Below are 26,913 nucleotides of genomic sequence, written 5' to 3' on the forward strand. Positions count from 1 at the left end.
CAGGTTAAAGTTTGAACTAAATTGTCATATACAATATGCTAATACAAGTATATAACAATTAGTTCAAACTTTGACCTGTGGAGGGCAGTAATACACTTAGCAGTGTCTACAGCGAAGTGTATTAGCCTACTCTAAAAATAGAGAAGACGAGAGCCAGTTCAAGACGAGTGTTTATGGTTAAAATGTATATAATTATTTTTTTTAGAAAATGAGCGATGGTTTCTTTAGATAAGACCCTTATTTCTCGTCTGGGATCGTGTAGAATGCTTTGAAGCTGCACTGAAACTAATTTTTTATTTTATTTTAACCTTCAACTGTTTAGGCTCCATTGAAGTCCACTATATGGAGAAAAATCCTGGAATGTTTTCATCAAAAACCTTAATTTCGACTGAAGACAGACATGAACATCTTGGATGACATGGGGGTGAGTAAATTATCAGGAAATTTTAATTTGAAAATGAACTAATCCTTTAAGTGTTTTAACACACATGCTAATTTTCAAGTCCACATAATTTTATAAAACAGTATAATGTTGATTATATTAAATTATCAAATATTATACATCCTATAAATGCATTAAATATCCAGTGTGTTTAACCAGTGACATTCATACTTCTTGGGGCTATTTGCGTTGAGAAGTTTAGAGTATAACTCAAAAATTGACAACTACCATCACAAAACTGCTTTAAAATAGCATATTTTGAGGAGGAATTTTCAGTTATTTGAAACAAGAGGAGAGAAAATAATTGAGATTTTCTTAATCTGTGATATAGAAACAAAACACACAAACCGTTTGGGTTGTTTAAGTCATTATTTAATGTGATTCAATTGAACAGCCATTTTGAGCTTGTTAAAAAATATAGTTGGACAGAAGATCATCCAAATATGTCTGAGAAACATCTCGTTTCATCACCCCAGGACACAAAACTGCAGGAAAATCGACAATGGGTAACAGAGACAGGTAAACAGGTTTCCTATTCCCCATAAAACTGAGCCGTATATGTTAAAAGAACTGCTGAAATCCTTCCCTTAAGTATGGACAGTGCATAGGTCTTAAATATTCAGGATATATAACCCTCGATGGTGACAATAAATTGGACAGTTCAGGCTGAATCAAGAAATCCAAAGATGGACGAAATCCTCGGGTATGTTTTCTTCACTCAGATGAAGTCAGTTACACAGATGTGCCCTCTGCAGGTGGAGGTGGTTTATTGTCTTCAGGTTTCATGGCAGGGAAGAGAAGCACCTCCTGAAGTAGAGCACATCGATTCATGTCAGATGCGGTTTTAATTTCAAATGATCCACAGAATCATCTTTGATTGATTGATTTACAGGGCCACAATGTGTAGTTCTAGTGAAAAGGAGTCATGGTGGGTCATACCTTGATGTTGTTGGAGTCTGTGAGGAACATGGTGAGGCGGTCGATGCCCATGCCCCATCCTGCGGTGGGTGGAAGGCCGTACTCTAAGGCAGTGCAGAAGGTCTCGTCAATAAACATCGCCTCATCGTCACCTTCTGCCTTGGCCTGTGGACACAGTACGAACATTCATTCAGCTTGTTAGGGATGTGACCAAAGCCTAAATCTGAATTCGGAAATGCACAAAAAATTAACAACACATTCTACGAATCCCCTAGAGGGACATGGTTAGACTTGCTGTGGTAGTCGTTTACATTACAGTACATCTGATTTCACTAATCACGTGAAGGTAGTAAGATGACTGACAAGACTATGTCGGAGGATGTGTGGAATATGTGGTCAGTACCGCCACCCCCTATAGACCATTTTTGTGCTGATGTCACGTCGTTACCTGGAGTGCTGCCAAATCTGTGGTTTTCCCATGGAATTGGGCTACTTTAACACTGTTGTGCGGGCTGTTTTTAACACCGTTGTCCGCGGGTTGAAGCGACCCCACAGAACATGACATTTATCCCCCGAAATGTGAATTTTACAAGGGGAACCCCACCAAAAACACGGATTTTATCCCTTCAAATGCAATTTTTACCAGGGGACCCCCCTTGAAACGCGATTGGGCTAGTTTTGCGTACCAATTTGGCGGGTTTTGTTGTGAAAACCTGCCAACCCTGGTGGCCAATACAAACTAGCTAGTTTGTTAGCCATTAATATTTATAGTCGGCTACATAAGAAGCTTAAAATGTCATCTTCTTGTGTTGTTGGATGCCAGAATCAGAGTACAGGCATAATTTGAAATTATCGCATTTTGCCTGCCAAAAAAACAAAACAACGAGAGTTGTGGTTAAACGCAATAAAACAAGCAGACTGGACGGAAACGATCATCAAAAATGCTCGCGTTTGCAACGCACACTTCATATCAGACAAGGTTAAAGGTGCTCTATGTAAGTGACAGCTAGTGGTTGAAATGGGTACTGCAGTCCAAATTCAAAATATTGTTTGCCCCGCCCTCTCCTCCTCAGACTCGACGCTCATGCGGGTTGCCAGTCTAAAGACACGCAACAGGAGCGAGCTCAGTTGATATTGGAAGGTGAGGAGACTTACACACTGTAAGATAAATAGTTGATTTATGATGAGTTGATATTGCGTTTTAATATGTTCCCGTTCGATGGATGCGGAGGCTTTTTAGGTCAGGTAGAATCTGCGATCTCTGACCCAGTTTGTTTGTTTGCTGCCTTCCATGGCTGCAATTCGCTACATGTGTTTTCTGCAAACTGGCAACCCGGGGTGAATGAAAGATGAGGTATTTGATAGTTAGCTTCACCTTAGCCTGCTGCTCAAACAGTTCTCGCTGTCTGATAGGATCGTTCAACTCTGTGTAGGCATTGCAGATCTCCTTCTTCATCACAAAGAGTTCAAAGCGCTCAGTTAGACCTTTCTGTGATCTGTGCCTGAGGAGGAGAGACAGAAAAAACATCAGTTGAATGTGTTAGATCAGGGGTGTCCAAACCTGCTCCTGGAGAGCCACTATCCTGCAGAGTTCAGCTCCAAACCTTATTAAACACACCTGAATCCAGCTAATCAAGGTCTTCAGACTCAAGTAGGATGGAGCTGGTTGGAGCTAAAAATCTGCAGGATGTTGGCCCTCCAGGAGCAGGATAGGACACCCGTGGGTTAGATCATTTATATTTTAACCATACAGTGGAAAAACTAGAAATCAAAGTCAGGCACAAACCATTTAGCTAGAGGACTCATGATCTGTGGATGATCACAGATGAATGTTGGGTTGATGCATTTCACCTCCAGGAAGTCGCCCACCAACTATCAACAAAATCAAAATCAGTTTAAAATGTGTACGTGTAGATGAACAAAGTATACATCATTTGTAAATAAGCTCAAGATGTTTATGATATAGAGTGCTTTTTGTGTTAATACATATTTTTGTGAGGATTATACAGTTTCACTGCTTGTGTTCTTTGTGTGTCCAAGCAAGTATTTGCCATTTAAAGGGTTAGTTCCACACCTGTAAGACCTTCGTTAATCTTCAGAACACAAATCAAGATGATTCACGCTGATTCATAAAGCTCCGAAGCTTACTGAAGCAGTGTTTTGAAATGGGCCATCACTATAAAAGTCATTATTTTGTTTTTTTGGCACACCAAATATATCCTCGTCGCTTTATAATATTAATATTGAACCACTGAACTCACATGAACTGTTTTAAATATGTTTTTAGTACATTGATGGATCTTGAGAGAGGAAATGTCATTGCTATGCAGGCCTCACTGAGCCATCGGATTTCAACTAAAATATCTTAATTTGTGTTCTGAAGATGAGCGGAGGTTTTACGGGTGTGAAACGGCATGAGGACGAGTAATAAATGACATTATTTTTATTTTTGGTTGAACTAACCCTTTAAGGCCAAAAGGTAACATTTTACAATAAGGTCTAATTTGGTAACATGAGTTAATGCATTAACTAACAAAGTGTTATATATATTGACTTCTATAGTATGTAAAGAAAGTATTATGGAAGTCAGTGGGGACAATCAACTGTTTGGTTATCCATATTCTTCAAAATATCTTCTTTTGTGTTCAGCAGAAGAAAGAAATTCATACAGGTTTAGAACAACTTGAGGGTGAGTAAATGACAGAATTTTAATTTTTGGGCGAACTAACCCTTTAATATTTAAAATGTATTAAACATCTTACCTTGGGAATTTAAAATACTTTTTTTTTTAGATATGTACAGGCTGCACAACACTGAAAACACTAAAAAGGAACTCATTAAGATTAGTTTTTTTTTTTTTTTTGCATTTTTTAGAGCAATTTGTTCATTCTTCCTGTTTGAAAAGCAAAGTTTGAGCAATGTCACGGCTTCTGATGTCAATGTGTAATACAGGCATGATCCGGAGTGGCTGCCGATTCATGACATAATTTGGAGTTTATCCTAAATTTAGGTCATTAACAATGATTTTTAAAACCATTCTAATGTTTTGTCTTTAGAAAAAACTTAAGAAATGCTTTTGGAAATACAGCATATTCTTAACTGTATTCTTAAATTAGAGAATAAAAAGAAAATAGCAGTTAAGAAGAATTTTACTCCTAAGAATGTTTTGTGAATCCGGCTCCGAGCTCTTTTTCATCACAGTCGCTCATTTCAATTACAGTGGCAGTTTTTGGCCAGAGCGTCATACCTTATCAAGAAGACGAGCAGTCGTTCTAGGAGGAGGGCATTCAACTTCTTTCTGAACACAAAGGTCATCTAAGAACTTGCGCGTTTCTGTTAGAAAACATGAGGTTTTTTTTTTTAGAGAAAAGCTCTATTTAAAAAAAAAAAAACAGATCTTCTTTTGTTTACCATCACTGTCGTAGGAGTCAGGAGCTGGAAACTTCACTCCCAATTCCTTCTCCAGGTCTTGAGTCATGCTGATCCGTCTGAAGGGAGGAGTGAAGTCTATTTCCTGGGCTTGTCCTTCTGGACCATCAGGATGATACACCACCTTATAACCTCCAGTAATGTGCTTCACCATTCCTGTGAAAGCAACAAAGAACCTTCACTTGATGTTTTCAAACAAATAATGTTATACAAATTAACGGATCTGAATTAAAGGGATAGTTGACCTACAAAATTAAAATTCTCTCATCATTAACTAATCCTCATGCCATCCCAGACGTATATGACTTTCGCCAGATAAACAACTATTTTTAGGAAAATCTGTGTGTCCATGTAATGCAAGTCAATGGGTGCCGCTTGTGTGTTCACACACAGCAATTGAGACGGTAACCCATGTGACCCCAATGTCTTCATCACATGATGTCTCCACTTCCCTCTCATGAACGCTCATATTACAGTAGACCGTAAGCAATTATTAAATGGATAGTTCACCCAAAAATTAAAATTCTGTATTTCTGTCAATTTAATGTTTTTTTTTTTACTTGCAAAAACTGATTATTTTCCTAAAAATATTCAAGCGTTCATCTCAAGAAAGAAAGTCTTAATTCTGGGATGGCATGAGAGTGAGTAAATAATGAGATTTCTCATTTTTGGATGAACTATCCCTATCACTGAAAATCATGATAGTTCAAAATGCAACAAAATATCAATGTTAAAGGTTTAATTCACCCACAAATGAACATTCTGTCATTAACTACTTGCACATGTTGTTTTAAACCCACAAGACTTCCCTTTATCTTTAGAACACTAAGATTTTATTTTTCGTAGAGAAATATGTAGAGTCCAGATAAGCTTAACAGAAACTGAATCAGAGGATCCTCCGAATTTTCCTTATGCAAACAAAAATCTAACTAAAGTTACAGTTCCTTCTGCATTTATTAACTTTAAATACATATTTATACATCCATATGTACACACATGCATTCACAAATAACTAATGAAGATATTTTTAATGAAACCTGAGAGATATGTTTATCCCTCAACTAAAACTTCAAAAAGTTCATAAAGAAAAAAATAAATCATAAAAGGAATCCATATGAATAGAGATAGAATTCCATATGAATGAATTACTCTTCATAAAAACACTAACATTCTGAAGCTTGAATTTTTTGGTTGCATGGTCTTTTAATGGATGGACAAAAATTGTGTTCTAAAGATGAACAGAAGTCCTATAGGTCTTATGAGGGCGAGCACTGTATTTTCCGCTGCTGAAAACATTTCGTTTTATGTATTTTACATTTCAGAATGTAATAATAATAATATGTGACTTATACACTGACATGACTTATCTGTATTTTTTTTTGTATTTTTCTTATATTTCTCTGCATTTGTCTTGTATTTTTGGGTGAACTATCCCTTTAAGAAGCACTAGGAGCAAGAACAAAAGAACTGAATAATGCAGTTTGAACACAGCCCAACAGACCTGAGAGAAGCTTCTCTGTGATTTCTATCAGGTCGTGATAGTCCGCATAAGCCATGTAGAACTCGCATGTGGTGAACTCAGGGTTGTGGGTGAGATCGATGCCTTCATTACGGAACTGACGCCCAATCTCATACACGCGGTCGATTCCTCCGACTACCAACATCTGAAACATTAATGAAAGTTAGATATTCAATATAACTCAAGAATTTCAATGTTTCAAATTTGACCAGCTGCTGCAGTGACACATTTACCTTATGGTAAAGCTCAGGAGCAATTCTCATGAAGAGTTTCATATTGAGCTCATTGTGGTGGGTAACAAAAGGTTTTGCTACAGCACCACCAGGTATCACATTCATCATTGGGGTCTCAACCTGTAAAACACATTCATAAATCATAACCAGTAAGACATTGGGGAACTGAAGAACCTCTCAATCTGCACTGCTTGTTTTTTTACAGAGATCTTCTTGTGGACAACATCCTTACCTCAAGAAACCCAAGCTGGTCCAGAAAGCTGCGGAGATAAGTGATAATCTTGGAACGGGTAACAAACTTCTGTCGCACAAAGTCATTAAGAATCAGGTCCAGATATCGCTGACGGAACCTGGTTTCCTAAAGGAACAATGAAAAAAAGATCATCATGCAGATCAGTACATGCGACATTGATTTCTTGAAATTCGACAATATCACCAAACGCAAATATCCTCTTGCATAGTAACAGATAAGTGTGCATACAAAACGATTAATTTCCCCTTAAACCTTTTTACTCTAAATGCAGCTTTTTGCTCTAAATTTCAGTGATTTATTTTGGAAAGATGGAAATCCTTCCTCTGAATGCATTGCATAACACATAACACATCAGATAAGGTCACTAATGGGCATCTTCTGCCGACTGACAGTGTGTAAACGCTAAAAAGTCAATGTCGTTGCACAGAGCAATAAGTAATTTTAAAAATACAATTTTATATTATACATTGAATAGTATTTTCAAAAAACTGCACTTAATTAATGAAATAAAAGGCCACTTAAGAGTACACTTTCATGACTGTTTAACACACGTGCTTTTAAAAAGTCAAATTAAAAATTTTACTTTAAAGTACATTATAGTAAATCATTGTTTTATAAATCTTTTGATGTGTTAACTAAAGCACATGTAAAGTATGTGATTATAATAACTGTAGTGTTATTTGATATTATATTTAAAGTTGTCCATTTTAAATGTACTAAATTGCAACATCATTACAAATTTATAATCACAAATATATTTAATACACGACAAGTTTCAATGGAAATTACATTCAGCAGTACACATTTAGCATATTTCAAAGACATTAGAAGTAAATATGTGATTGCTCTAAAGTTAAACAATAATTCATTTTCATTTAAATGCAATTAACATGCAATTAAGTGTCCGAAAACATTACATTCAGTTGCATGCACTTAAGTAAATTCTTTCTGTAGTAAACACTTTTTAATAAGCATAATACAATATGTCCCTGTCAGTTGCATATAAGGGTTACACTTTATTTTAAGGTGTCAGTATTACAGTGTAATTACACTTATAAGTACTAAGTAATAATAATTAACTGCATGTACTTACTATAGGTTTAGGGTTAGGATGAGGGTTTGGTTTAGGGTTAATTGCATGTAATGCATCATTTCTAGCTCTTACTACAATAACTAAATGTAACGTGTAACAATGACACAGTAAAATAAAGTGTTACCCATATTATTTTTTGCTGTGTCTTACTAGTCTTTACCTTGTCTTTCAGACCAAAGTGAAGGTGGGGAAGCATATGAAGGCACGGAGACAACAGCGTCATCTCCACTGGGATGATGCTCAACTCGCCCTTCTTTGTCTTGCCAGGGTTCCCCCGGACACCGATGATGTCCCCGCGCCTTAATTTGTTGTTAATGTGCACAAAATCTTCTTCTGACTTGTAGTTCCTAAGAATAAAAGAACAAAACACTGGTTATGTTACTGCATTAAAAATGTGTAATGACTGTGAAACATGATGGCGTAGAGTGCAATTTCGACCTGGAGTTGGCCATGACCTGCAGCTTGACTCCTTCTCCTCGCAGGTCATAGAACAGCAGCTTGGCACCGGAAGCCCTCTTAGCATGGACACGACCTTTCAATCAAGCAAAACATAAAAGCACAAAATAAGGAAAATATCAAACTGTTTTTTAAAATTCACATTTCTAGGTGGATGAAATTTGTGTTAAGCATTAGCAACCCCTGTGGGTGGACTTGTGGCGTTTATGTGGTATTCAACCCAGAAGATTTCTTTAACTGCTTAAAAATAGTGAGCTTTCGGCAACCAAAAATATTCAGCTGAAACAGCAAAAAACAAAAAAAACAAAAAAAAAAACATCACTGACCGAAACAGTGATGTTCAATTAGCAATTCTCAGATGCCATATTTTGACTATCAGCGTGTATTTCATTTCCATTACATAGATAAACTGCAACAGGCAAACATGTCAGCCAAGTGGACACAATGGATGAATGGCTTTCAGTTGATGTGTGAAAAAAATATTCACTAAACATTCTGAGTATCAACTTACTGATATGTATTCTGTCTCATGTAATCGTTCAGTGTTTCAACCATGGAAAGATGTCAATAAAAAAAGCTTGTAAACTGTCACTTGACGTTACATTTACCTCGGGAAAGCCATTGAATGACCATCAAATAATGACTCTAGAGAGAAGTATTTACTAAATTTATGCACTATTACATATTCGCTACATTTTTACTTAGTTTGCTGTCTTCTTTATTCAATGTATGTTTGAATAAATGTGTTATGAAAACGCGTACAGTCACCATTTAAAGGGATCCTATTATGCCCCTTTTTACAAGATGTCTGATGTCCCCAGAGTGTGTATGTGAAGTTTTAGCTCAAAATACCCCACAGATCATTTTTTATAGCATGTTAAAATTGCCACTTTGTGGGGGTGAGCTGCTGCTCCTGGCCCCTTTTCAAGAAGGTGGAGCTTCAAGAGCTCATGCAACAACAAAACAGGACAATCTCACGCACTGAAAATGTCAGAAACTGTCAGCATCAGTGTTCAGCCTTATATGGTTGAACCGGAGTCTGACAATGATGCCTACAGAGCCAGAGTATATATGCTGCATGGAGACAAAACAGGTATAGTTTAGTTTAACTTCTTTATGGTTATATCTTTCTTTTATCCACTATTAGTACAAGCCTGTTGCAGCGGACCCCATGATGGCCAAAACTTTGATGAATTTTATGAAGTTTATTTTACTTCACACAAAAGATGAAGAGTCCATTTTCACTCCAGAAAATCCCCGTAAGCTGAATATAACAGTACAACAAGTGTGCAATAAAGTCTTATCCATATAAACTCTCTCTCCCCCTTGCATTATCATCAACATACACAAAAATACTGGTTACAACTAGCAGTAAACAGATTAATACAGACCTTATGCCTTTTCGGGGGGTGCTTAAAGGGGGTGCTACTCACCCAATAATTCACTCACATCAAAGATGTCCATGTCCCTCTTTCTTCAGTCGAAAAGACACAAATGATCGCCTTGTACGTGCTTCCACCTTCCGTATTCTTCAAAAAGCTTACACTGTATGTCCTACGCCTTCCCTATTCAACTTACGGAACGAATGCGGCGGCAGTTCTGTTTTTTTTCCATAAGTAGAATAGGGAAGGCGTAGGACATACAGCATAAGCGTTTTGAAGAATACGAAAAGCGGAAGCACGTACAAGCCGATCGTTTGTGTTCATAAATTATATAAAGTTGTATTTTCTTTTAGAAAATGGTTATTAGCGATGGTTTGTCTAGATAAGACCCTTATTCCTCGTCTGGTATCGTTTAAAGCCCTTTGAAGCTGTAATGAAACTGTAATTTTGACCTTCAACCATTTGGAGGCCATTGAAGTCCACTATAAGGAGAATAATACTTGAACGTTTTCATCAAAAACCTTAATTTCTTTTCGACTGAAGAAAGAAAGACATGAACATCTTGGATGACATGGGGGTGAGTAAATTATCAGGAAAAGTTTAATTTACTTTACAGCAAAACCTGTGTTTTGTATTGTCCCTTTGTATTGAAATTACTAGCGCAGACATAAGCGAACTCAGGTATATGGGGGCGCAATCTCTTCAAAAATAAAACTTTTGGTCATTTTGGTTCCTCACTACTTAAAATACAAGTAGGAAACATTTACCTGATAAATTGAGGACAACATCTGTCAAGTGGTCCCCTGGCTGAAGATGGTTATATCGCTCAATGAACTCAGTAAGCGACAAGTCCACATTGAACTTGTGAGGATACGGGTCTTCAGCTGTTCCCTTCAAGGCTTGAATGGCTTGTGAACGTATCTTGAAGTATTGCTGTATGGAAAATATGAGAGGTAAGATGAATCAGTTACAACTGATCCTGAATCTTTATGTCAGAAATGTGACTTTCATAATCAATACTCAACGTACATTTGGGTCCAGGGTTTCCTCATCAGCCCCATATGCATTTTGTTGTGGCTTGTCATTGATCTCCTTCTGTTCCTGCTGTTCTTTGACCTTGGCTTCCTTCTCAGCTGCCTTCTTCTCAGCTTTCATGCGCCTTTTCAGCTCACTAAAGACATATAGGGTATGAGCTCAGTCACCATGCGGAGAAACACTACTAGCATTGCTGTTGCACAGCTTGCACATCCATGCAGTGGACGTCTCTATAGCAAGCACATTTTTTTTTAGTGACAAAAGGTTGGTCGCTTTTCACATTAAATGGAAAGACCACCAACCTTTTGCCACTTCTCCAGCGACTTCCTTGAATAAGCAAAGGCAGGCTTTGTGAACTGGGAAGAGCAAACGTCTGCGCCCTGAACGCTTGCAGCCTGCATATTCTGACCAGAGTCAACATGATGCGAACGCCCTATTTGATGAATCAAAACAAAAAATTAGGGTCAGATTTATTGCACCCTTACAAAAACGTACCAGAAATGATAGTATATGGTGATACCATTGTACTTTGTAATTAGTTTTCACTATCATAAATACATATTTGTATCATTTTTGTTGTTTTTTCAAATAATGTGGACAGTAACACTTTACAATAAGGTCCCATTAGTTAATGTTAGTTACTGCATTACAAACAATGAGCATTACATTTGTTTCAGTATGTAATACTGACTATTATTAATACTGACAAGGTATATGGACTATTTGTTGTGAGTTCATGTTAGCTTATTCATTAAATAATATTAACAGATACTGATTTTAATAATGTATTAGTGTTACAATTAACATTATGTAATGTTAACAAAACCTTCCTGTAAAGTGTTACCATGTAGACAAATTTTAGAATAAAAATACTGCATTTAAAATGCTACTTTAAAGGATTAGTTCACTTTCAAATAAACTTCCTGATAATTTACTCACCCCGACGTCATCCAAGATGTTCATGTCTTTCTTTCTTCAGTCGAAAAGAAATTAAGGTTTTTGATGAAAAAATTCCAGGATTTTTCTCCATATAGTGGACTTCAATTAAGCCCAAACGGTTGAAGGTCAAAATTACACTTTACGGTGATCCCAGACGAGAAAATAAGGGTCTTATCTAGAGAAACCATCGCTCATTTTCTAAAAAAAAAAAAAAAATTATGTACGTTTTAACCATAAATGCTCATCTGGAACTAGCTCTCTTCTTTGAATTCCAGCAGTGTAGACACTGCTAAATGTATTACTGCCCTCCACAGGTCAAAGTTTGAACTAAATTGTCATATATAAATTGTCATACAATATTCTAGTGCAAGTATATAACAATTAGTTCAAACTTTGACCTGTGGAGGGCAGTAATACATTTAGCAGTGTCTACACTGCTGGAATTCAAAGAAGAGAGCTAGTTCCAGATGAGCATTTATGGTTAAAACATACATAATTTTTTTTTTTTTTTTTTAGAAAATGAGCAATGGTTTCTCTAGATAAGACCCTTATTTCTCGTCTGGGATCGCGTAGAACGTTTTGAAGCTGTAATGAAACTGTCATTTTGACCTTCGACCGTTTGGAGTCCATTGAAGTCCACTATAATGAAGAATAATCCTGGAATATTTTCATCGAAAACCTTAATTTATTTTCTACTGAAGAAAGAAAGACATGAACATCATGGATGACATCGGGGTGAGTAAATTATCAAGAAATTTTAAGCTAAAAGTGAACTAATCCTTTAAAACAACAAACAGCTGACCACGAAAAAGTCGTTCTTTTGAGTCGAATATTTCCAATGAATCATTTGAGTCGGTTCACAAATAAGAACAATCTCTTTAGCTGAACTCGAAACAGCAAACTATTCTAACTATTTATGTTGTAGTAGAGGTAATTTATATATTTAAATTGACATGTCAGCATCTAAGGCTACCTTCATGGCAAAAACTGAGTTGCAATAATAGAAGAATTAACAATTTCTGTATGCTATTTCGAATTCAGCTTTTATCCGATTCGTACTGACCCCAAAACCGATAGTGAAAGCAAAAACAAGATACTTTAATCGCGGGGACGTTACAGTAAGATATGTTTACGAAGTCACGACGTAAAATAATCGCCGAATCGGTTCTCTGAAACACTAAAGAGTCACGGAAAAGTCTGACCTCTCTTTAAACAAATGCGCCATTAGCTTTCTGCAGACCCTTCACGGAATTATGGGCAATGAAGTTGTTTTTTGGACAGCCGGCTGTGCCATCTACAAGCACACACTTATTCGCAAGGATGCTGGCGAGAGAGAATCATCGGCACAAACATTATACACGATGAATCGGAATGAAAACACGCTGTCAGTCGAGTTCACTAACTGACCACGTTGCCCGGCATGCGCTTTATCCCGAATTCAACAGCAGTGAAAATCGCGCTAAGCCATATAATACACACATGCAAACCTATGTTTAGTGTTTCGTACAGAATCAGCATGATCGCTGTAATGCTATAAATGTATATGTACGTACTTTTTGCTGAGTTTGTCTCCATCCACGACAGCTCCGTCTGCCATCTTCTTCTCCGCGCTCTTCCGCCAAACACACTCCAGCAGCTGCGCTGTGAAGCCAGATATACAACACTGCTGCAATAAACCTGCGAATGTTCAACCACATTTCAATGTAAAAGTGCCGTTGCTTGGGGTTGCATCAGTTCTTTTCTTCTTGTAATTATTTATTTTTATTTATTTTATTTATTTATTTTATAAATATATGCATATTAACAACACCAAGAGAGTTGTTCATTTATAATATAAAATGAATAACACATTATGTTACACATTATGGTTAAATTAAATTATGAAACTAAAATATAAATAAATATATAAAAAAAGAAATAAGAAAACAAAAAGAAAATCAAGTCAAATAAAAAAAAAATCGAAAATCTACAAATTAAACAAAACAATATATATATATATATAGGGCTATCACTTCCACCCCATCCAGTTTATGAAATTTTCTGACATGTTGCATCAGTTTTGTAATTCTACTGTTTCACATAACCCTCCCATTACTGATATGTTGATATGCGGTTAATATATTTCTTTAATTCTGTGAATTAAAAATAGATCTCCTTTGAAGTAGTGTTACTATATTTTTTCTTTTCAATAACTTTACTTCAGTTGCTCTGATTTATATACAGTGCCCTCTCAACAAATACAAAAGATGCATTTTCTTTATGATCACTAATACAGTTCATAGAAAGATGGCAAAACTGAAATGTATTAAACATATACATAATAAACACTGAGAAATATATGACATTAATAGCCATAAAATAAGTAAATTAGCCAATTTTGTTTAAATTAAGGATTGCAGAAATGAGTACACACTAGATTTAATTTAACAAATCTATAATGTTGTAGTACTTAGTATGCCCTCCATAATTTACCATTCTTGGCACGGAGTGTAGAAGTTCATGACAAATTGACACATCTGTCCTGTTTAACTCCTGGATGATGAGCTCCTTAAATGCCCTGAACTTTAATGGGGAGAGGAATCCCACACAGGCGCTCAAGAGTGTTAAGATTGAGTGCAATACATGTGCACAGAAGGTTTTTCACCTTGGGAAAATGCATATCCTCATTGTCATGTTTAAAAAATGCCCAACAATGCAGGGAATGAGGAAAGGGTAACATCTTCTGTTTCAGGTTTGTGTATTAAATTACACAGTGGTGTGGGAATTCATGACAGCATTGATAAAGCACAACTCCCTCATACCTTCAGCACTCATACATCCCTATATAAGAGCTTTACTACCACTGAACTTTACTGTGGGAACCAGGCACTTCTCACTGTACTCCTCCTCTAGCAACACCAGAACATTTAGGATGCTGTTAGATCCAAAATGATTGATTTGTTCTCATGAGACCAGAGTATTGATTCCCAGAATCTATGTGTTGTAAATATGGGCTTTGGAAATGGCTAACTGACTTTATTGTGCTTTGGCTACAATAGTTAGCTCCAGTGAGAACAACAACCATGCATGTCATTTCTGCAGGCTGCATCTTACTCTGTGAGATAAACAGTCACTCTTTTCATAGATTTTGCAGGCTCTGAAACACTTGCTTGGTATTTCTTCTACTCTTTGTCTAGCAAAAAAATCCCTCATCACTAAATGAAAGCTTAAAATGAAGGCCTGTGTATTTCAGGGGCCTTGTCACAAGTCCATTGTTTTTGAATTTCTGTGATAATTTTGCTATATTTTCACACTTAAAACAATGATTTGGTAATCCTCTTGTACCACTGTCCTCTTTTATGCTGAGAAATAAGTCTCCTGACAGTTCTCTCCCAAGTGCTTCCATTGTTGTTAGCATTAGGTCTGAGAATGATTCAGTGGGCTATATAACACTTTTAATTGTCAAGAAATTACTTCTCTTTAAATGATTTTGTTCAACATACTTACCTGTTGATCAAACTTTGCCTTAAACTTGCACCAGAACATTTTTATTTTGTTCTATTTAGTAACTTTTAGGAGAGTGTACTCATTTTTGCTACACACTTATCACCTTGATAAGAAAATCTTATTTTCCTGAATAATTTTGACATGCTTCTTTGGTAATTGATTAATCAGACTTGCTGGAACATTATAACATTATAAGATATAATAATTTTATAAAATAATATTATTAACATTATAAGAACCCTAACATGTCTTCTAAGTAATTGAGTAACTGCTGACCTTCAGAAGTTTCATTTATGCTGTGCACTGTACAATATACAAGGTAGCTTCTATGTTGTCTGAATATGTAATATATATTTGACTGATATAAAATCATAGTTATAATGTTTTAACATAGTCCTATCTGATCTGTCTTGTCTAGTCATTTTCAGGTGACTGAATGAAACGTAGGACTTGTGGGAAATGTAGGAACCAGAAAATGCTGTTGGCCGAACGCAGTGACCTCTATTGCTCAGAAAACGTTACTGCAGTTCTCTTCATTTCTTGCAAACAGGAAATAACTCAAACGAAAAATAATAAAGTTATACAACTGTACTTATAATTACTAGTTATGTGTATTAATAGTCATTTAATCCTAACTTAAATTTAAAATGATCTGTTTTTCTCATTAGGCCGATTACAGCCACTTTCACAGATGGAAAAATAAATTGTAAAGACAATAAAAATTGAATAATTTCTGTGGGTCTAGTCTTTGCATCTGTTTGTTTGAGTTTTAATTCAGGTCTCCTCTAATGGAGTAGAATTGGTGTAGCTGTAAAAAAAAAAAAAAAAAAAAAAAAAAAAAAGAAAGAAAGAAAGATCCTAAAATTCAGTCCTGAAACTGCTGTCTCTGGTACTGCAGGAAGGAATATAGTATTGATTTTCAGAAACAAATGCATCATTGACAACAAAAGCACAACTCTGTAATTATTTTTATTGATGCATAGCAGCAAATTTACAGAAAAATAGCTGCAAGAGTAAAAATGCCCCAACAAAAGCAAAATACTTCTACATGATATTTTGTAGTATAAATTGTCACAATTATGTCAGAAGTAATTTTATTGCATACAACGGAGACTTCCAAATCAGACAACACAACATAGCGAACTGACACATTAAAGTATATTGCCATAAGACTGACATATTGACATTCATTATGGCACATTAGGAATTACCATACATTAATAAGCAGCAGAACTGTAACAAAGTTCCTCTTTGCTAAAGGATTATAGAAGTCCAACTGAATATGCACTCAGTCTAACTGCATATCAGTTTTTAAAAAAATTAAAAAGAAGCATATATTAAAAAAAAAAAAAAACAATTGTGGGTTTTTGGAAGAAAACTGTTACTTTATCTAATCAATTTACAGGAGCAGCAAGCGATTTCTGAAAAAACGCTGTTGAAAGTGGATCAGACCGAGCTCCACAACAAACCTGTAGCCAATCAGCAATAGGGGGCGTGTCCACTCATGACAGGGGAGGAGCAAAGACTGTATATAAAAAAAATAAAATAAAAAAAGATGGAGGACACACCTTCACTTGCCTTGTCCAAATACTTGTGGTCTTGGCCACTTGACAGAATGTGGACACGTCTTAAAATGTCCATGTCTTAATGCCCATGTCTTAAAAATGTTTTTATTTTTTTATTGGTGCAAAGATGAGGCTATGTGTATTTTGCACAAAATTTGCAATTGCTTTTTATCACTTAATTTTAGCACCACAATTTTAAAATTGTGTCTTTCAGTCAAAGTTCTGAAAATAATAATAATAAAAAAACACTTGCCTACTTGAACACTTTGGCCAAATACAGGAAATGCGTCATGTAAGCAGACAAGTGGTAAAATGCAATGAAAGGACAAATCTCTTCCATTGTAGTAACTGAAGGTGCCAGTGTGCCAATGTGGCGCTGACATCTTGAGTCTTGAGGCTGCGTGAAGTGGAGCCGTGATATCAATGTCCCGCCCACAATCCAGAAAAAAGTCAGTTGGTGCCTCAGTGACTACTTCGCTCAGAGAAGCTGTCAATCTCAGCTGTCAATCATGACGTCTCACCCCCGTTTTTATAGCATCAAATAACTAACTAAAACCAAACTTATTTAAAGAACGAACACTTGAACTAACCAAGCGGCAACCTCCCCCAGTTTCTCTTGATGCCAATACGGAAGTGACTTAAACTGCAATTCATCAACTGGCCACTAGGGACAGGCTCCAAAAGAGAGCAGAATCTGATTGACCCCCATGTTAAAATGGCCAAGTTTACAGCAGAAAAAAACATGTTTACAGTTGGTACAAATTGTGGTTTTGGTCTATTCTGCTAATTTTGCCCTTCATGACAATTCTGAGGGGGGTGATTTTTTTTTTTTCATCCATTTAAATTATATTAAGCCTTAAAGTTCTGCATAATTAAGGGCATGGTCACTTGAGTGACAGGTAGATGCCGCTGCTGTCTGTGAGCCGTCACTTTACCTCAGCTAATTCCAGCCACTGAATTTGGCATCTCTGCCATGTTTTAGCTTTTTTCGGGATTATTTTATACAATTATAAAATAATATGGCTTAAAGAACAATGATGGAGAGCAAATCATTCAGAAGAAATGTGATGCAAACAATGGATAATATATCAATATTTCATGGATTTAATGCTTTTGTGGACAAAAAGTACTGTTTTTTGTTTTTCATTGGACCTCATGGACATTTTACCCAAGTGCAACGGATTGGATTCATCTCGCGACCGCTATTTCATTATAAAGGTATGAAGTCCTGTTTGATTTTTCATGTTGTTATTTGCACACCCGACACAAATTACAATTACTGGTGCTGGAGCATTGTAAAAAAAGACAAACCTTTAGAACTTTCTAATGATATAAGTTGTTATCTTTATTAATATTTTAGATAGTATCTAAGATATATATATATATATATATATATATATATATATATATATATATATATAGCTCCTTTGCCTGCTAACATGATCACATCGCGCTAGGCGGGCGTGCTTTCAGCAACCAGGCATCTCAGTTCCAACCAGGTCCCTTTGCTTCTGCTGCTATGATAAAGAGACATCCACTCTTTCATTGCTTGTTCGTGCATTTTGGCGGTGAAGCAATGAAGGGAACGGTGTGTTTGTTTGGGTTGATTTCAAATATCAACAGCGTTTCTCAGAAATCGCTCAGAAATGCACCTTTAAAGTGAACCTTACAACACACAGCCTACATAGCCATTGTAATTGGAACTTATTTTTAAAGGGGTGTCGTTTCATGACCAGTCAAAATACGCAATGGCCAGGAAATTATCTGCTTTTAAATACAAATCAGAAGGCACAACTAATTACTGTATATTTACCACGCCATGCAACCAATATACAAACTATTTGGTTTTAGTAAATTTAGAGGCACATTGTTTGGTATAAATTTTAGTGACTGGGATGAGTAGGAAGAATGTATGTCAGAATATAAATAAATAATGAGTAAACTATTTTTGATATGCAATGCCTCGCTTGCAATATTGAGAAAAAAAAAAAAAAAAAAGGACTACCAAAGATCAGACACTTAACCTACACACTTGTGTTGCTATTAAATTTTGTTGATTTTCTTTTAATTTATAAATGTTATTTCACCCAAAAAAGATGATTAGATTTTAAATTGAACTATATATAATTCATAATTGGTCCCAAGAATCATACAAAATTTAATTTTTTAGGGGCAATGTTTGTTTATATGGCTTATATTTCCCAAAAGATTGATGAAATCATTATAGGAAGTCCAGTTCTAACCAGAGTTATATTTTCTGCTATAAATCCAGCTCAGTTGAAAACCATGATCTTTTTGCTATAGTGAAAGTATAGGAACGCACAACTGAATGATTCTCAACAATGTCTCTATAGCCTAACCATGATGTTACAATAATATACGGGATACACACACACACACACACACACACATTTTTCTTTAAAAGATATGACATAAAAGAAATATGTTATAATTATGCATTTTAATCGAAATCTAATATGCATTGATTCTAATTTTGAAAATTCTTGAGACACAAAAATAAATATTTTCTAAAAGAGGTATGGTGAAAAAGTAAATATTCACATAAATATTGAGTATTATGGAAAAAATAACAATTAGTATTGTACAGAGATGAAGACTTTTTTCCAGTTCCCATTCACAGTTCTTCCCCATGCAGAGATATAAAAAAGCACCCTTCAAGCAAAACGTCTCCAAAAAACAGAGGATCAAATAGTCTCTACTAAAAAGTAGGCATAAAAATCACCCAAGATTCTGAGCAAAGAAAATGGTCAAAAAAAATTGACATTGAATACCAAACGTAGCAGGCTCAAATGAGCCATTTCTGTGACATTACAGAGAACAGCTCCCTCATAATGTATACATTTTCACCCTTATGCTACTAACAACAAAACAATCTGCCAACTAACGTCACATCAGGCTAATATTAAGCACACAAACTAGTTTGGCAGCTTTACAATATGTCTGACACTACAAAACATACATGAGCTTGATATTACCAGAAATATAGAACTCATGTTTCTCTACATTCATAACAAATTCACTTCATTACCAAATACACAAACACTGAACCAACTGAGCCACAAAACTGACCAATTTTTGATAAAGTAGATAAAATATTTGACATGATCTTCTGTTTTTGACATGCCAACAGATTTTGTAGGATTTAAGTATAAGTGATTGATAAAAACCATTTCTGCTACAAAAGATAAAGGGTTGCTTCCCCAGCGTTTGAATTTACTGCATGTTCAGAGAACTTGTCGATAATACTGGTTGGACTCTCCCTTCTAATTTGCCAAAAAATGCAATCAGCCCTGTTCCAGCGTACCAGACACTGGTAAATAAAATAAAATAACCTACCACGATGACACAAAACGATTTGAGCATCAACTGTCACTATTTTAGGATCATTATAGGAAAAAATTTAATAATGACACACTTTTAGAGGTATTATCAGAAAATATGTCACGCATACACATGTATATGGGACACTCAGACATGCAAAACACAGACACCGATCTAAATAAGATGGCAAGAAATGACTTATGTAAACCAAAATCAAAAATAAATATCAGAAGCTTTGTTTTTTAGATTACTGATAACTGCTTGTCTGATTTTTAACCAGGAATGTGCATTTCTAATTGGTAGTGTTATATGAATTAATCTAAAATAGACAGGGATGAAAGACAGTAGAATACAGTAAACATAGTTTGTGATAGAAAGCTCGATGAAATGTTAATGAGTCAGGAATAACTAACCACACTGAAAACATATATAAAGTGCTAGAAGGAAAATGCCAAAACACATTTGTTTTCTCACTAATTTTCTAAGTGAATGTACATAATATGTATATTCTAGACAATTTATTTCCCCATTTGACTAAATAAAAGATTTTTCAAAAAGAAAAATAGCTTATAGATACTCAGGTGTGTCAGACAAAAAGGTATTAATGACTGTTTACAAAAAATAAAAATGTCACTGCAGACTGCTTCTATCAGGCATTCTCGATTATTTGCTAAAAATAGACATCACAAAGTTAACCAATGCTCACTGAGAAAGTGGGGTGTCTGCAAATCACGTTCAGGCATAACTCCAGTAGTCCTATGTGTCCTGATCTGCTCAAAATGCTCTCTCTGTCAATGTAAAAATAAAGAGATACTCGAGGCACCATTTTAGTTCCTCAGACTGCCACACCAATGAAAGCCTTTTGAGAATCTCTAGGTTTCCAGGTGCCTCAAATATCCTATTGTGTACTCAAGGAACTTCAATAACTGCTTTAAAGCCTTTATTTATGATGGGGTTGCTGCAGAACCAGTGACAGTCTTTACAGCGGGAACATATGGGTTGCATTTTCTAAGTTCCATGGAAAACTGGCCTTCTTTAAGGTTCTCCAGAGGGTTCTGCCATTGTGCCTACAAATTTCAGGTCAGAATTTGTATACCATGGATTTAGTTGTGATTCTTCAAGAGATTATGCCAAATCTTTCAACAAGCGACTCTACTTTCTCAGTGTCAATGTGTAGAGTGAAATAAAAGTGAATGGCCTACTCTTGCTATTTCTTGTAAGGGATATGATCAAAGTATCTCCAATCCTATATTTTTGCAATATCCAAAATAAAGGATACCGAAATATCCAATATGTGTGCAAGAAATATCTACAATCATATATGGAATGGAGCTATTGGGCAGCTAAACCTTGAAGACCCTAGTAGGAGTGGGAGATGTTATTGCCTTGCTCCTGAAGGCTCACCAGAAGATCGTCAATCTTCTCCATGTTCTGAGAGGTTGTCAAGGTGCTCGGCGCATTTCCAGGGTCTGGCATGGACTGCCCAAGTAAAGACTGGATTTGACCCTCATTTTCTTGCTGGCTCTGTCCAGACTGACTGATGGCAATGATCTGATCAGACAGTGTAGATCCTTGGCTGTTCATCAGCTGACGGCACTCTGCAGAAAATAAATCATTAGAATTAATAACTGACTCTGAATTATGAGACAAACAAGTCTAAAGCATGTTTAAGAATATTGCCTAACCATTCTGGATCTCAAAAAGGAAGAGGTCGGGCTGCTGATTCTGGTTGGGCTGGTTGAGGCTTCCATCCATTGTAGTCTGAAAGAGTTGACCAGGCTGTTGTACTGGAGAGGAAGAGCTGGTTTGAATTCCAGTTATATCACTCTGTGGTGCAAAAAGGGTTTCTTGAGAAGCCATACCCCCTTGCATGTTGGACTGGGCCATGAAGAGGTTTACAGACTGTGAAGGGCCTGTACCAGAACTTGGTGCCAACTGCATTGGTTGCTGGTCTTGGAAAATGGGCTTATTTGAGGATGGGTTGACCACAATACTAGCCTGATCCTGAAATGTCATGGGTTTAGATGACTCCTGCTGCCTGACTGTAACCATGCTGGCCTGAGAGAAGGGATGGGATGTGTTTTGTTGTTCTGGAGAAGCTAGGCTGCTGTTGTTCATCGATCCTATCTGAACTTGTCCACCGAATAACAGATTTGAGGTTTGCTCTTGTGTTACTGGAGAATTTAAGGACCCAAGGAGTAGACCAGTCTGCTGTTGCTGACCAGGGGAAAGTTTGCTTGGTGATTGGGAGATACTCTGGAAAATGGAGCCTGGTTGGGCATGCTGTGGTGACTGCTGCTGCTCCATCGGAGTGCCTTGCTGAATTGGGGACAGTTGGGTTGGAGTCTGAAATACAGATTGGGCCTCGAGAGTCCCCTGCATAGAAGTGAGGAAAGCCAGTTGCTGTGGCTGGCTAGCATTGACAGCAAGTTGTCCTGGTACAGCATTCTGGGAAAGAAACATACTGGTTGCAGAGGGCTGAGCTTCTACAGACATGTTGGACCCACTGAGAACCGTGAGATTGCTTTGGAAAAGGGAAGCTTGGACCTGATCCTGGTTGGGTGAGGTCTTCTGTGTGTGGAAAAGAGCCTCCTGTGGGCTTTGTGCTTCGGTCATGGCCGAAGGGTTGTGAAACAGGGAAGGTGAGGAATGACTGGGTTGCTGCTGAAGAAAGCCAGTTGCTTGCTGAAACAAGGTTGCTTGCTGCTGCTGCTGCTGTTGTTGTTGTGATGGGGTTTGCTGGAAGAGGGAACTTCCATTCTGCACCATTCCCTGGGAAGAGCTCTGTTGCTCTGAACTACAATGAATCTGAACCTGGGGCTGAAAAAGTTGATGTTGAAGGTTCTCCAGAGCTTGCTGCTGCTGGTGTTGTTGCTGTTGCAGCTGGATTTGCTGCTCTTGATGCTGAATGTGCTGCTGCTGTTGTTGAATTTGCTGCTGCTGTTGCTGTATTTGCTGCTGCTGTTGCTGGATTTGCTGCTGCTGCTGTTGAAGTTGATGTTGTCTTTGCTTTGACAGTGAATTCTCACTCTGGAGTTGGATGTTGCAGAATCCCTTTGCTTGCAGCTGCCGCACAGCCTGCTCCAGTTGTGCTACCTCATCTGGAGGTAGAAGTGAGAGCTGTTGCTGCGGGTTGTCATCTATTTGGGACAGCCCCACCACTGATCCGCCACTGTTGCCCGATCTCTCCTGTCCAAGACTGTCTCTGTGTTCCAAGAGGAATGGCTGAACTCCTTGCTGGAGAAGAGATTTATTAGGCACATGGAAAGAGCCGCTAGGCGGAAGATTCTGTTCCTGGATGGTGCTGAATGGTTCCTTAGTGGAAAAGACAGAATTCGGAGATTGATCCTGTTCTCTTGTTTGGTGTGCCAGCGGACTGGAAAATTTGCAGTTATTGGTGGAGATCTCAGTACTCATGTCTAAGGCTTGCTGAGCTGAATTGATGACTTCAGAGGTCTGTTGGGTTCCAAACAGGATAAACAAAGGCATTTAACAAATTATATGGGAACGCTTGATGTGGTACTGATTTATTGCGGTGATTTCGGTCATGACTTTTACAAACCTTGAAGGCCGAGGGGTTACTGGAGACCTCCATTGGTGTGGCCTCTTCTCGTTTAACAAGAGGCAAAACTGGCGTCATCAAGGCAGTATCGATTACTGTATGAAACAACAGAAAAAAGGCCAGTGACACTTACTTGAAATACCCTGACACTCATAGCCCAACATTACATTATGCTAATAATAACATAAGCCGCGTTTCCACCACAGGAAGTTTCCCCAGGAATTAAGGACTTTTGGGTGGTACTTGGTATGTTCCGACCACAGGAACCAGGGTCTAAATGAGGTTCCAGGTAAAAATTTCCCCCTTAGAAAGTTCCTGCTCACTAGGTAGTACTTTTTCAAAGTTCAGGAACTTTTGGGAGTGGGACTTGGGTGCTAAACAGGCTGATTGGTTGAGTTCATGCAGCATTTTGATTGGTTGAGCGTTTTATTTCAACCACCAAGACTGTTGTGGGGCATACAGTAAGAGTTGTTTGCTATTCAAATCAACAATGGAGTTTAAAAATTATGACTGATGGACAGACAAAGAGGTTCAGGCTTTATTAAGCTTATATGCGGAAGACAAAATCCAGCAGGAACAGTAAAGTCACACGCAGTCCTACATCACCGGACTCTTCTTCACGGTAGATTGCAATGGAAACGCAGACAGCAACAGGTCTGGGGGGGAAAAGTTCCCGGGACAAACCGTTCCGGGTAATTTTGGTGGAAACGAGGCTATAGATGTTTGCTCACCTTTTATTTGTTCAAAACAACAAGGTGTCACTGGAGGCAAGACTTCCTTTTTCACAGAAGAATCAACAGCTGAAAAAAATTGTTTCAAAGTTAGTGATTTTTCTGAATGGTAAACTGTTATAGCACAGTGTTTCCCAACCCTGTTCCTGGAAACACACCAACAGTACACATTTTCAAACTCTTCGTATTCAAATACAATTGATTCAACTCATAAGCTCCGAGACCTGATATGGATGGGTCAGATAAGGGAGACACACAAACTGTGTACTGTTGGTGTGCCTCCAGGAATGGGGTTGGGAAACAGGGGTGGAGATTAAACTGACCTGGCTCTGGAGTGTATGTAAATGGTTGAACATCATGAGACCGTCCAGCATTTGTAACAACATAGATACCAACAGATACAGGAGATGTGATAGCTGGATTTTTATATGGAGGAACTTTGACAATAAGGTGATTCTAAAAGGGGAGAAAGTCAAAGATCAAAATATTGCACTTTTTTTAATCACAACATAATGCTGGTGTCATAAGAAATGTTGGAAGACAATCAGATTACTTTATATGATTCACTCAAATCACCTGCAAATCAAATGGGATGTCAGACCATGCATTTTGTTTCAAGTTCTATACTTGCCAGATTAAGCCATTTTTGGCTACATTTGTGTACATTTTGTACCCTTTGTATCAGTATAATAGAGTTAGATTTGGCAGCAAAAGAAGTATACACTTCATTGAGTACTGTTTGTGTATCTAGGTCATCAATCTGCCATGCTTTCCAAATTCATGTTAGGCAACAATTGGGGACACTGATGTCTGTGACCTATGCAAAGCTGCCTCTATTTTTGCAGCACTTGATCAGCCCACACAGTCAAATAATAGACACAGCAGATGCTATGGCTTACCTGATGGAAAAACTCCATGTCAATGTCAGCCTCTGCCTTCCAGGACTTATCATCTGCTACAATCAAACAGGCAGAGGTTAAACAGTGCAAGGGTTGTGCAGGAAAAGCTGCACAGAAAAGTGCATGATACTTTTTAACATGTAAGGATACCTGAAGCATTCTCCTGAAATATGACCTTGGTTCCTTTGAGAAAGTTTTTTCCAATAATAAAGACTTCACTCCCCCCTTTAACCGAACAGCTGTGTAAACTCTTCTTGAGAATCTCAGGTACTCCTGCAGGCTGGGCTATAAAAACAGAGCCAATCAGAGAAAGAGAGAAAAAGACCATTAGGATACACAGCCAGGTTACGATGTTTCTGTGCAGTAGACCATGACTAGAAATTTAGCTTCTGCATATCTGACATTATGTGTGGGTCAACAAATCCATATAGCCAAATCAGCCTGTGACTAGTAAAAAACCTGGTTACTTTGATACATGATAATCAAATCAACTGCAATTAATCCTTCACATATGCGCTATTATATTCTGTCTTTAATATTTGTTTCAGTATTAACTGTTTTTTTTAGCGTTCCACAACATGAGCACCACATTTTTAAGCACCCCGTAAGGTTTGTAGGAAGTTTTTATTACTGAATTTAAACACAGGTTGGAGGGCATGAAAAAATTTGGTACATTTTTATCACATTATGACTGCACTTAAAGGGACAGTTCACCCAAAAATGATTTTATTCCATGATTATCCACAATTATCCCATGATTTACTCACCCTCAAGCCATATAGGTGTATATGATTATCTTCTTTCAGACAAACACAATCAAGTCAAGTCACCTTTATTTATATAGCACTTTTTACAATGCAGATTGTGTCAAAGCAGCTTTACAGTGATAACTGGTGTATCATTTTGGCTGCACAGCAGCTCTTAAAGAAAATGGTGTCTTTGTCCATCATAAGTAAAATCAGAGTTATATTAAAAAATGTCCTGGCTCTTCCAAGCTTTATAATGGTAGTGAATGGGGCTCCTGATTTTGAAGTCCAAAAAGTGCATCTATCATCCTAAAAGTAATCCATACGACTCCAGGGTGTTAATAAAGCCCTTCTGAAGTGTAGCGATGGGTTTTTTTAAGAAAAACATCCATATTTAAAATTTTATGAACCAAAATAACTAGCTTCCAGCAGACGGCCTACACAAGTCGACTGACGCGATATAGAGTATCGTAAGCTTAGACGCCTCTCGCGGTTCAAACAAATAGGGCTGGGCATCAAACTCAAGTTCCTCTTCTCTTATATCGAAATCCTCCGACATTTCTCTGTACAAATTCTCATTTTAGACTTCTAACTCGTGACTCGTGTTTTGTTTTGCTCAATCCTCTGCGCTTCCGCGTTCATCAATACGTCATGCGTCGGGTCAGAGGTCACTCTTCTGCCGGAACTCTACTTGCGTACAGCCATTGCTGGAAGCCAGGTATTATAGTTTAAATATGGATATTTTTCTTACAAAAACCCACCGATTCACTTCAGAAGGCCTTTATTAACCCTCTGGAGTCATATGGATATAAATTATGATTGATGGATGCACTTTTTTTTGGACTTCAAAATCAGCAGTCCCATTCACTACCATTATAAAAAT

The 26,913-nt window shown here is 37.2% G+C and overlaps 2 protein-coding genes across 5 annotated transcripts in view; both read right to left on the minus strand.

Moving 5' to 3' along the window:
• Positions 1-350: 350 nt before the first annotated feature.
• On the minus strand, positions 351-13,356 carry kars1 (lysyl-tRNA synthetase 1). Of its 2 annotated transcripts, XM_067400059.1 has the most exons (15): positions 13,253-13,356; positions 11,063-11,193; positions 10,755-10,896; positions 10,493-10,658; positions 8,326-8,419; positions 8,048-8,234; positions 6,774-6,899; positions 6,542-6,661; positions 6,291-6,453; positions 4,772-4,945; positions 4,608-4,693; positions 3,147-3,232; positions 2,736-2,862; positions 1,382-1,525; positions 351-1,249 (listed from the first exon to the last, which is right to left on the minus strand). In XM_067400059.1, exons 2-15 carry the CDS (start codon positions 11,179-11,181, stop codon positions 1,175-1,177), a joined length of 1,809 nt encoding a protein of 602 aa, XP_067256160.1. In that variant the 5' UTR covers positions 11,182-11,193; positions 13,253-13,356; the 3' UTR covers positions 351-1,174. The 2 variants fall into 2 exon arrangements, with proteins under 2 accessions (XP_067256160.1, XP_067256161.1); XM_067400060.1 differs by lacking the exon at positions 11,063-11,193 and having other exon boundaries at positions 352-1,249; positions 13,253-13,352.
• A 2,857-nt stretch (positions 13,357-16,213) lies between these two features.
• The window catches only part of nfat5b (nuclear factor of activated T cells 5b), a 75,917-nt gene continuing 65,217 nt past the window's right edge, over positions 16,214-26,913 (minus strand). For all 3 annotated transcript variants that reach the window (XM_067400061.1, XM_067400062.1, XM_067400063.1), the window contains 7 exons: positions 25,435-25,569; positions 25,285-25,340; positions 24,709-24,841; positions 24,386-24,454; positions 23,655-23,749; positions 21,778-23,548; positions 16,214-21,690 (listed from right to left, as the gene is read on the minus strand). In XM_067400061.1, the coding sequence (XP_067256162.1) occupies positions 21,452-21,690; positions 21,778-23,548; positions 23,655-23,749; positions 24,386-24,454; positions 24,709-24,841; positions 25,285-25,340; positions 25,435-25,569 (2,498 nt within the window). In that variant the 3' untranslated portion in view covers positions 16,214-21,451. The remainder of the gene's footprint in view (positions 21,691-21,777; positions 23,549-23,654; positions 23,750-24,385; positions 24,455-24,708; positions 24,842-25,284; positions 25,341-25,434; positions 25,570-26,913) is intronic.

This window comes from Chanodichthys erythropterus, chromosome 11 (genome assembly GCF_024489055.1).
Source record: "Chanodichthys erythropterus isolate Z2021 chromosome 11, ASM2448905v1, whole genome shotgun sequence".
Taxonomy (NCBI): domain Eukaryota; kingdom Metazoa; phylum Chordata; class Actinopteri; order Cypriniformes; family Xenocyprididae; genus Chanodichthys; species Chanodichthys erythropterus.

What these genes read in the sequence shown, in the direction of transcription:
- kars1 (XM_067400059.1), bottom strand. Translation starts at nt 11,181, where the DNA reads ATGTTGACTCTGGTCAGAATATGCAGGCTGCAAGCGTTCAGGGCGCAG. An exon ending in ACTTTGGTCTGAAAGACAAG is followed by an intron (nt 6,900 to 8,047) that starts GTAAAGACTAGT and finishes TTGTTCCTTTAG; the next exon opens with GAAACCAGGTTCCGTCAGCG. An exon ending in ACCAGCTTGGGTTTCTTGAG is followed by an intron (nt 6,662 to 6,773) that starts GTAAGGATGTTG and finishes TGTGTTTTACAG; the next exon opens with GTTGAGACCCCAATGATGAA.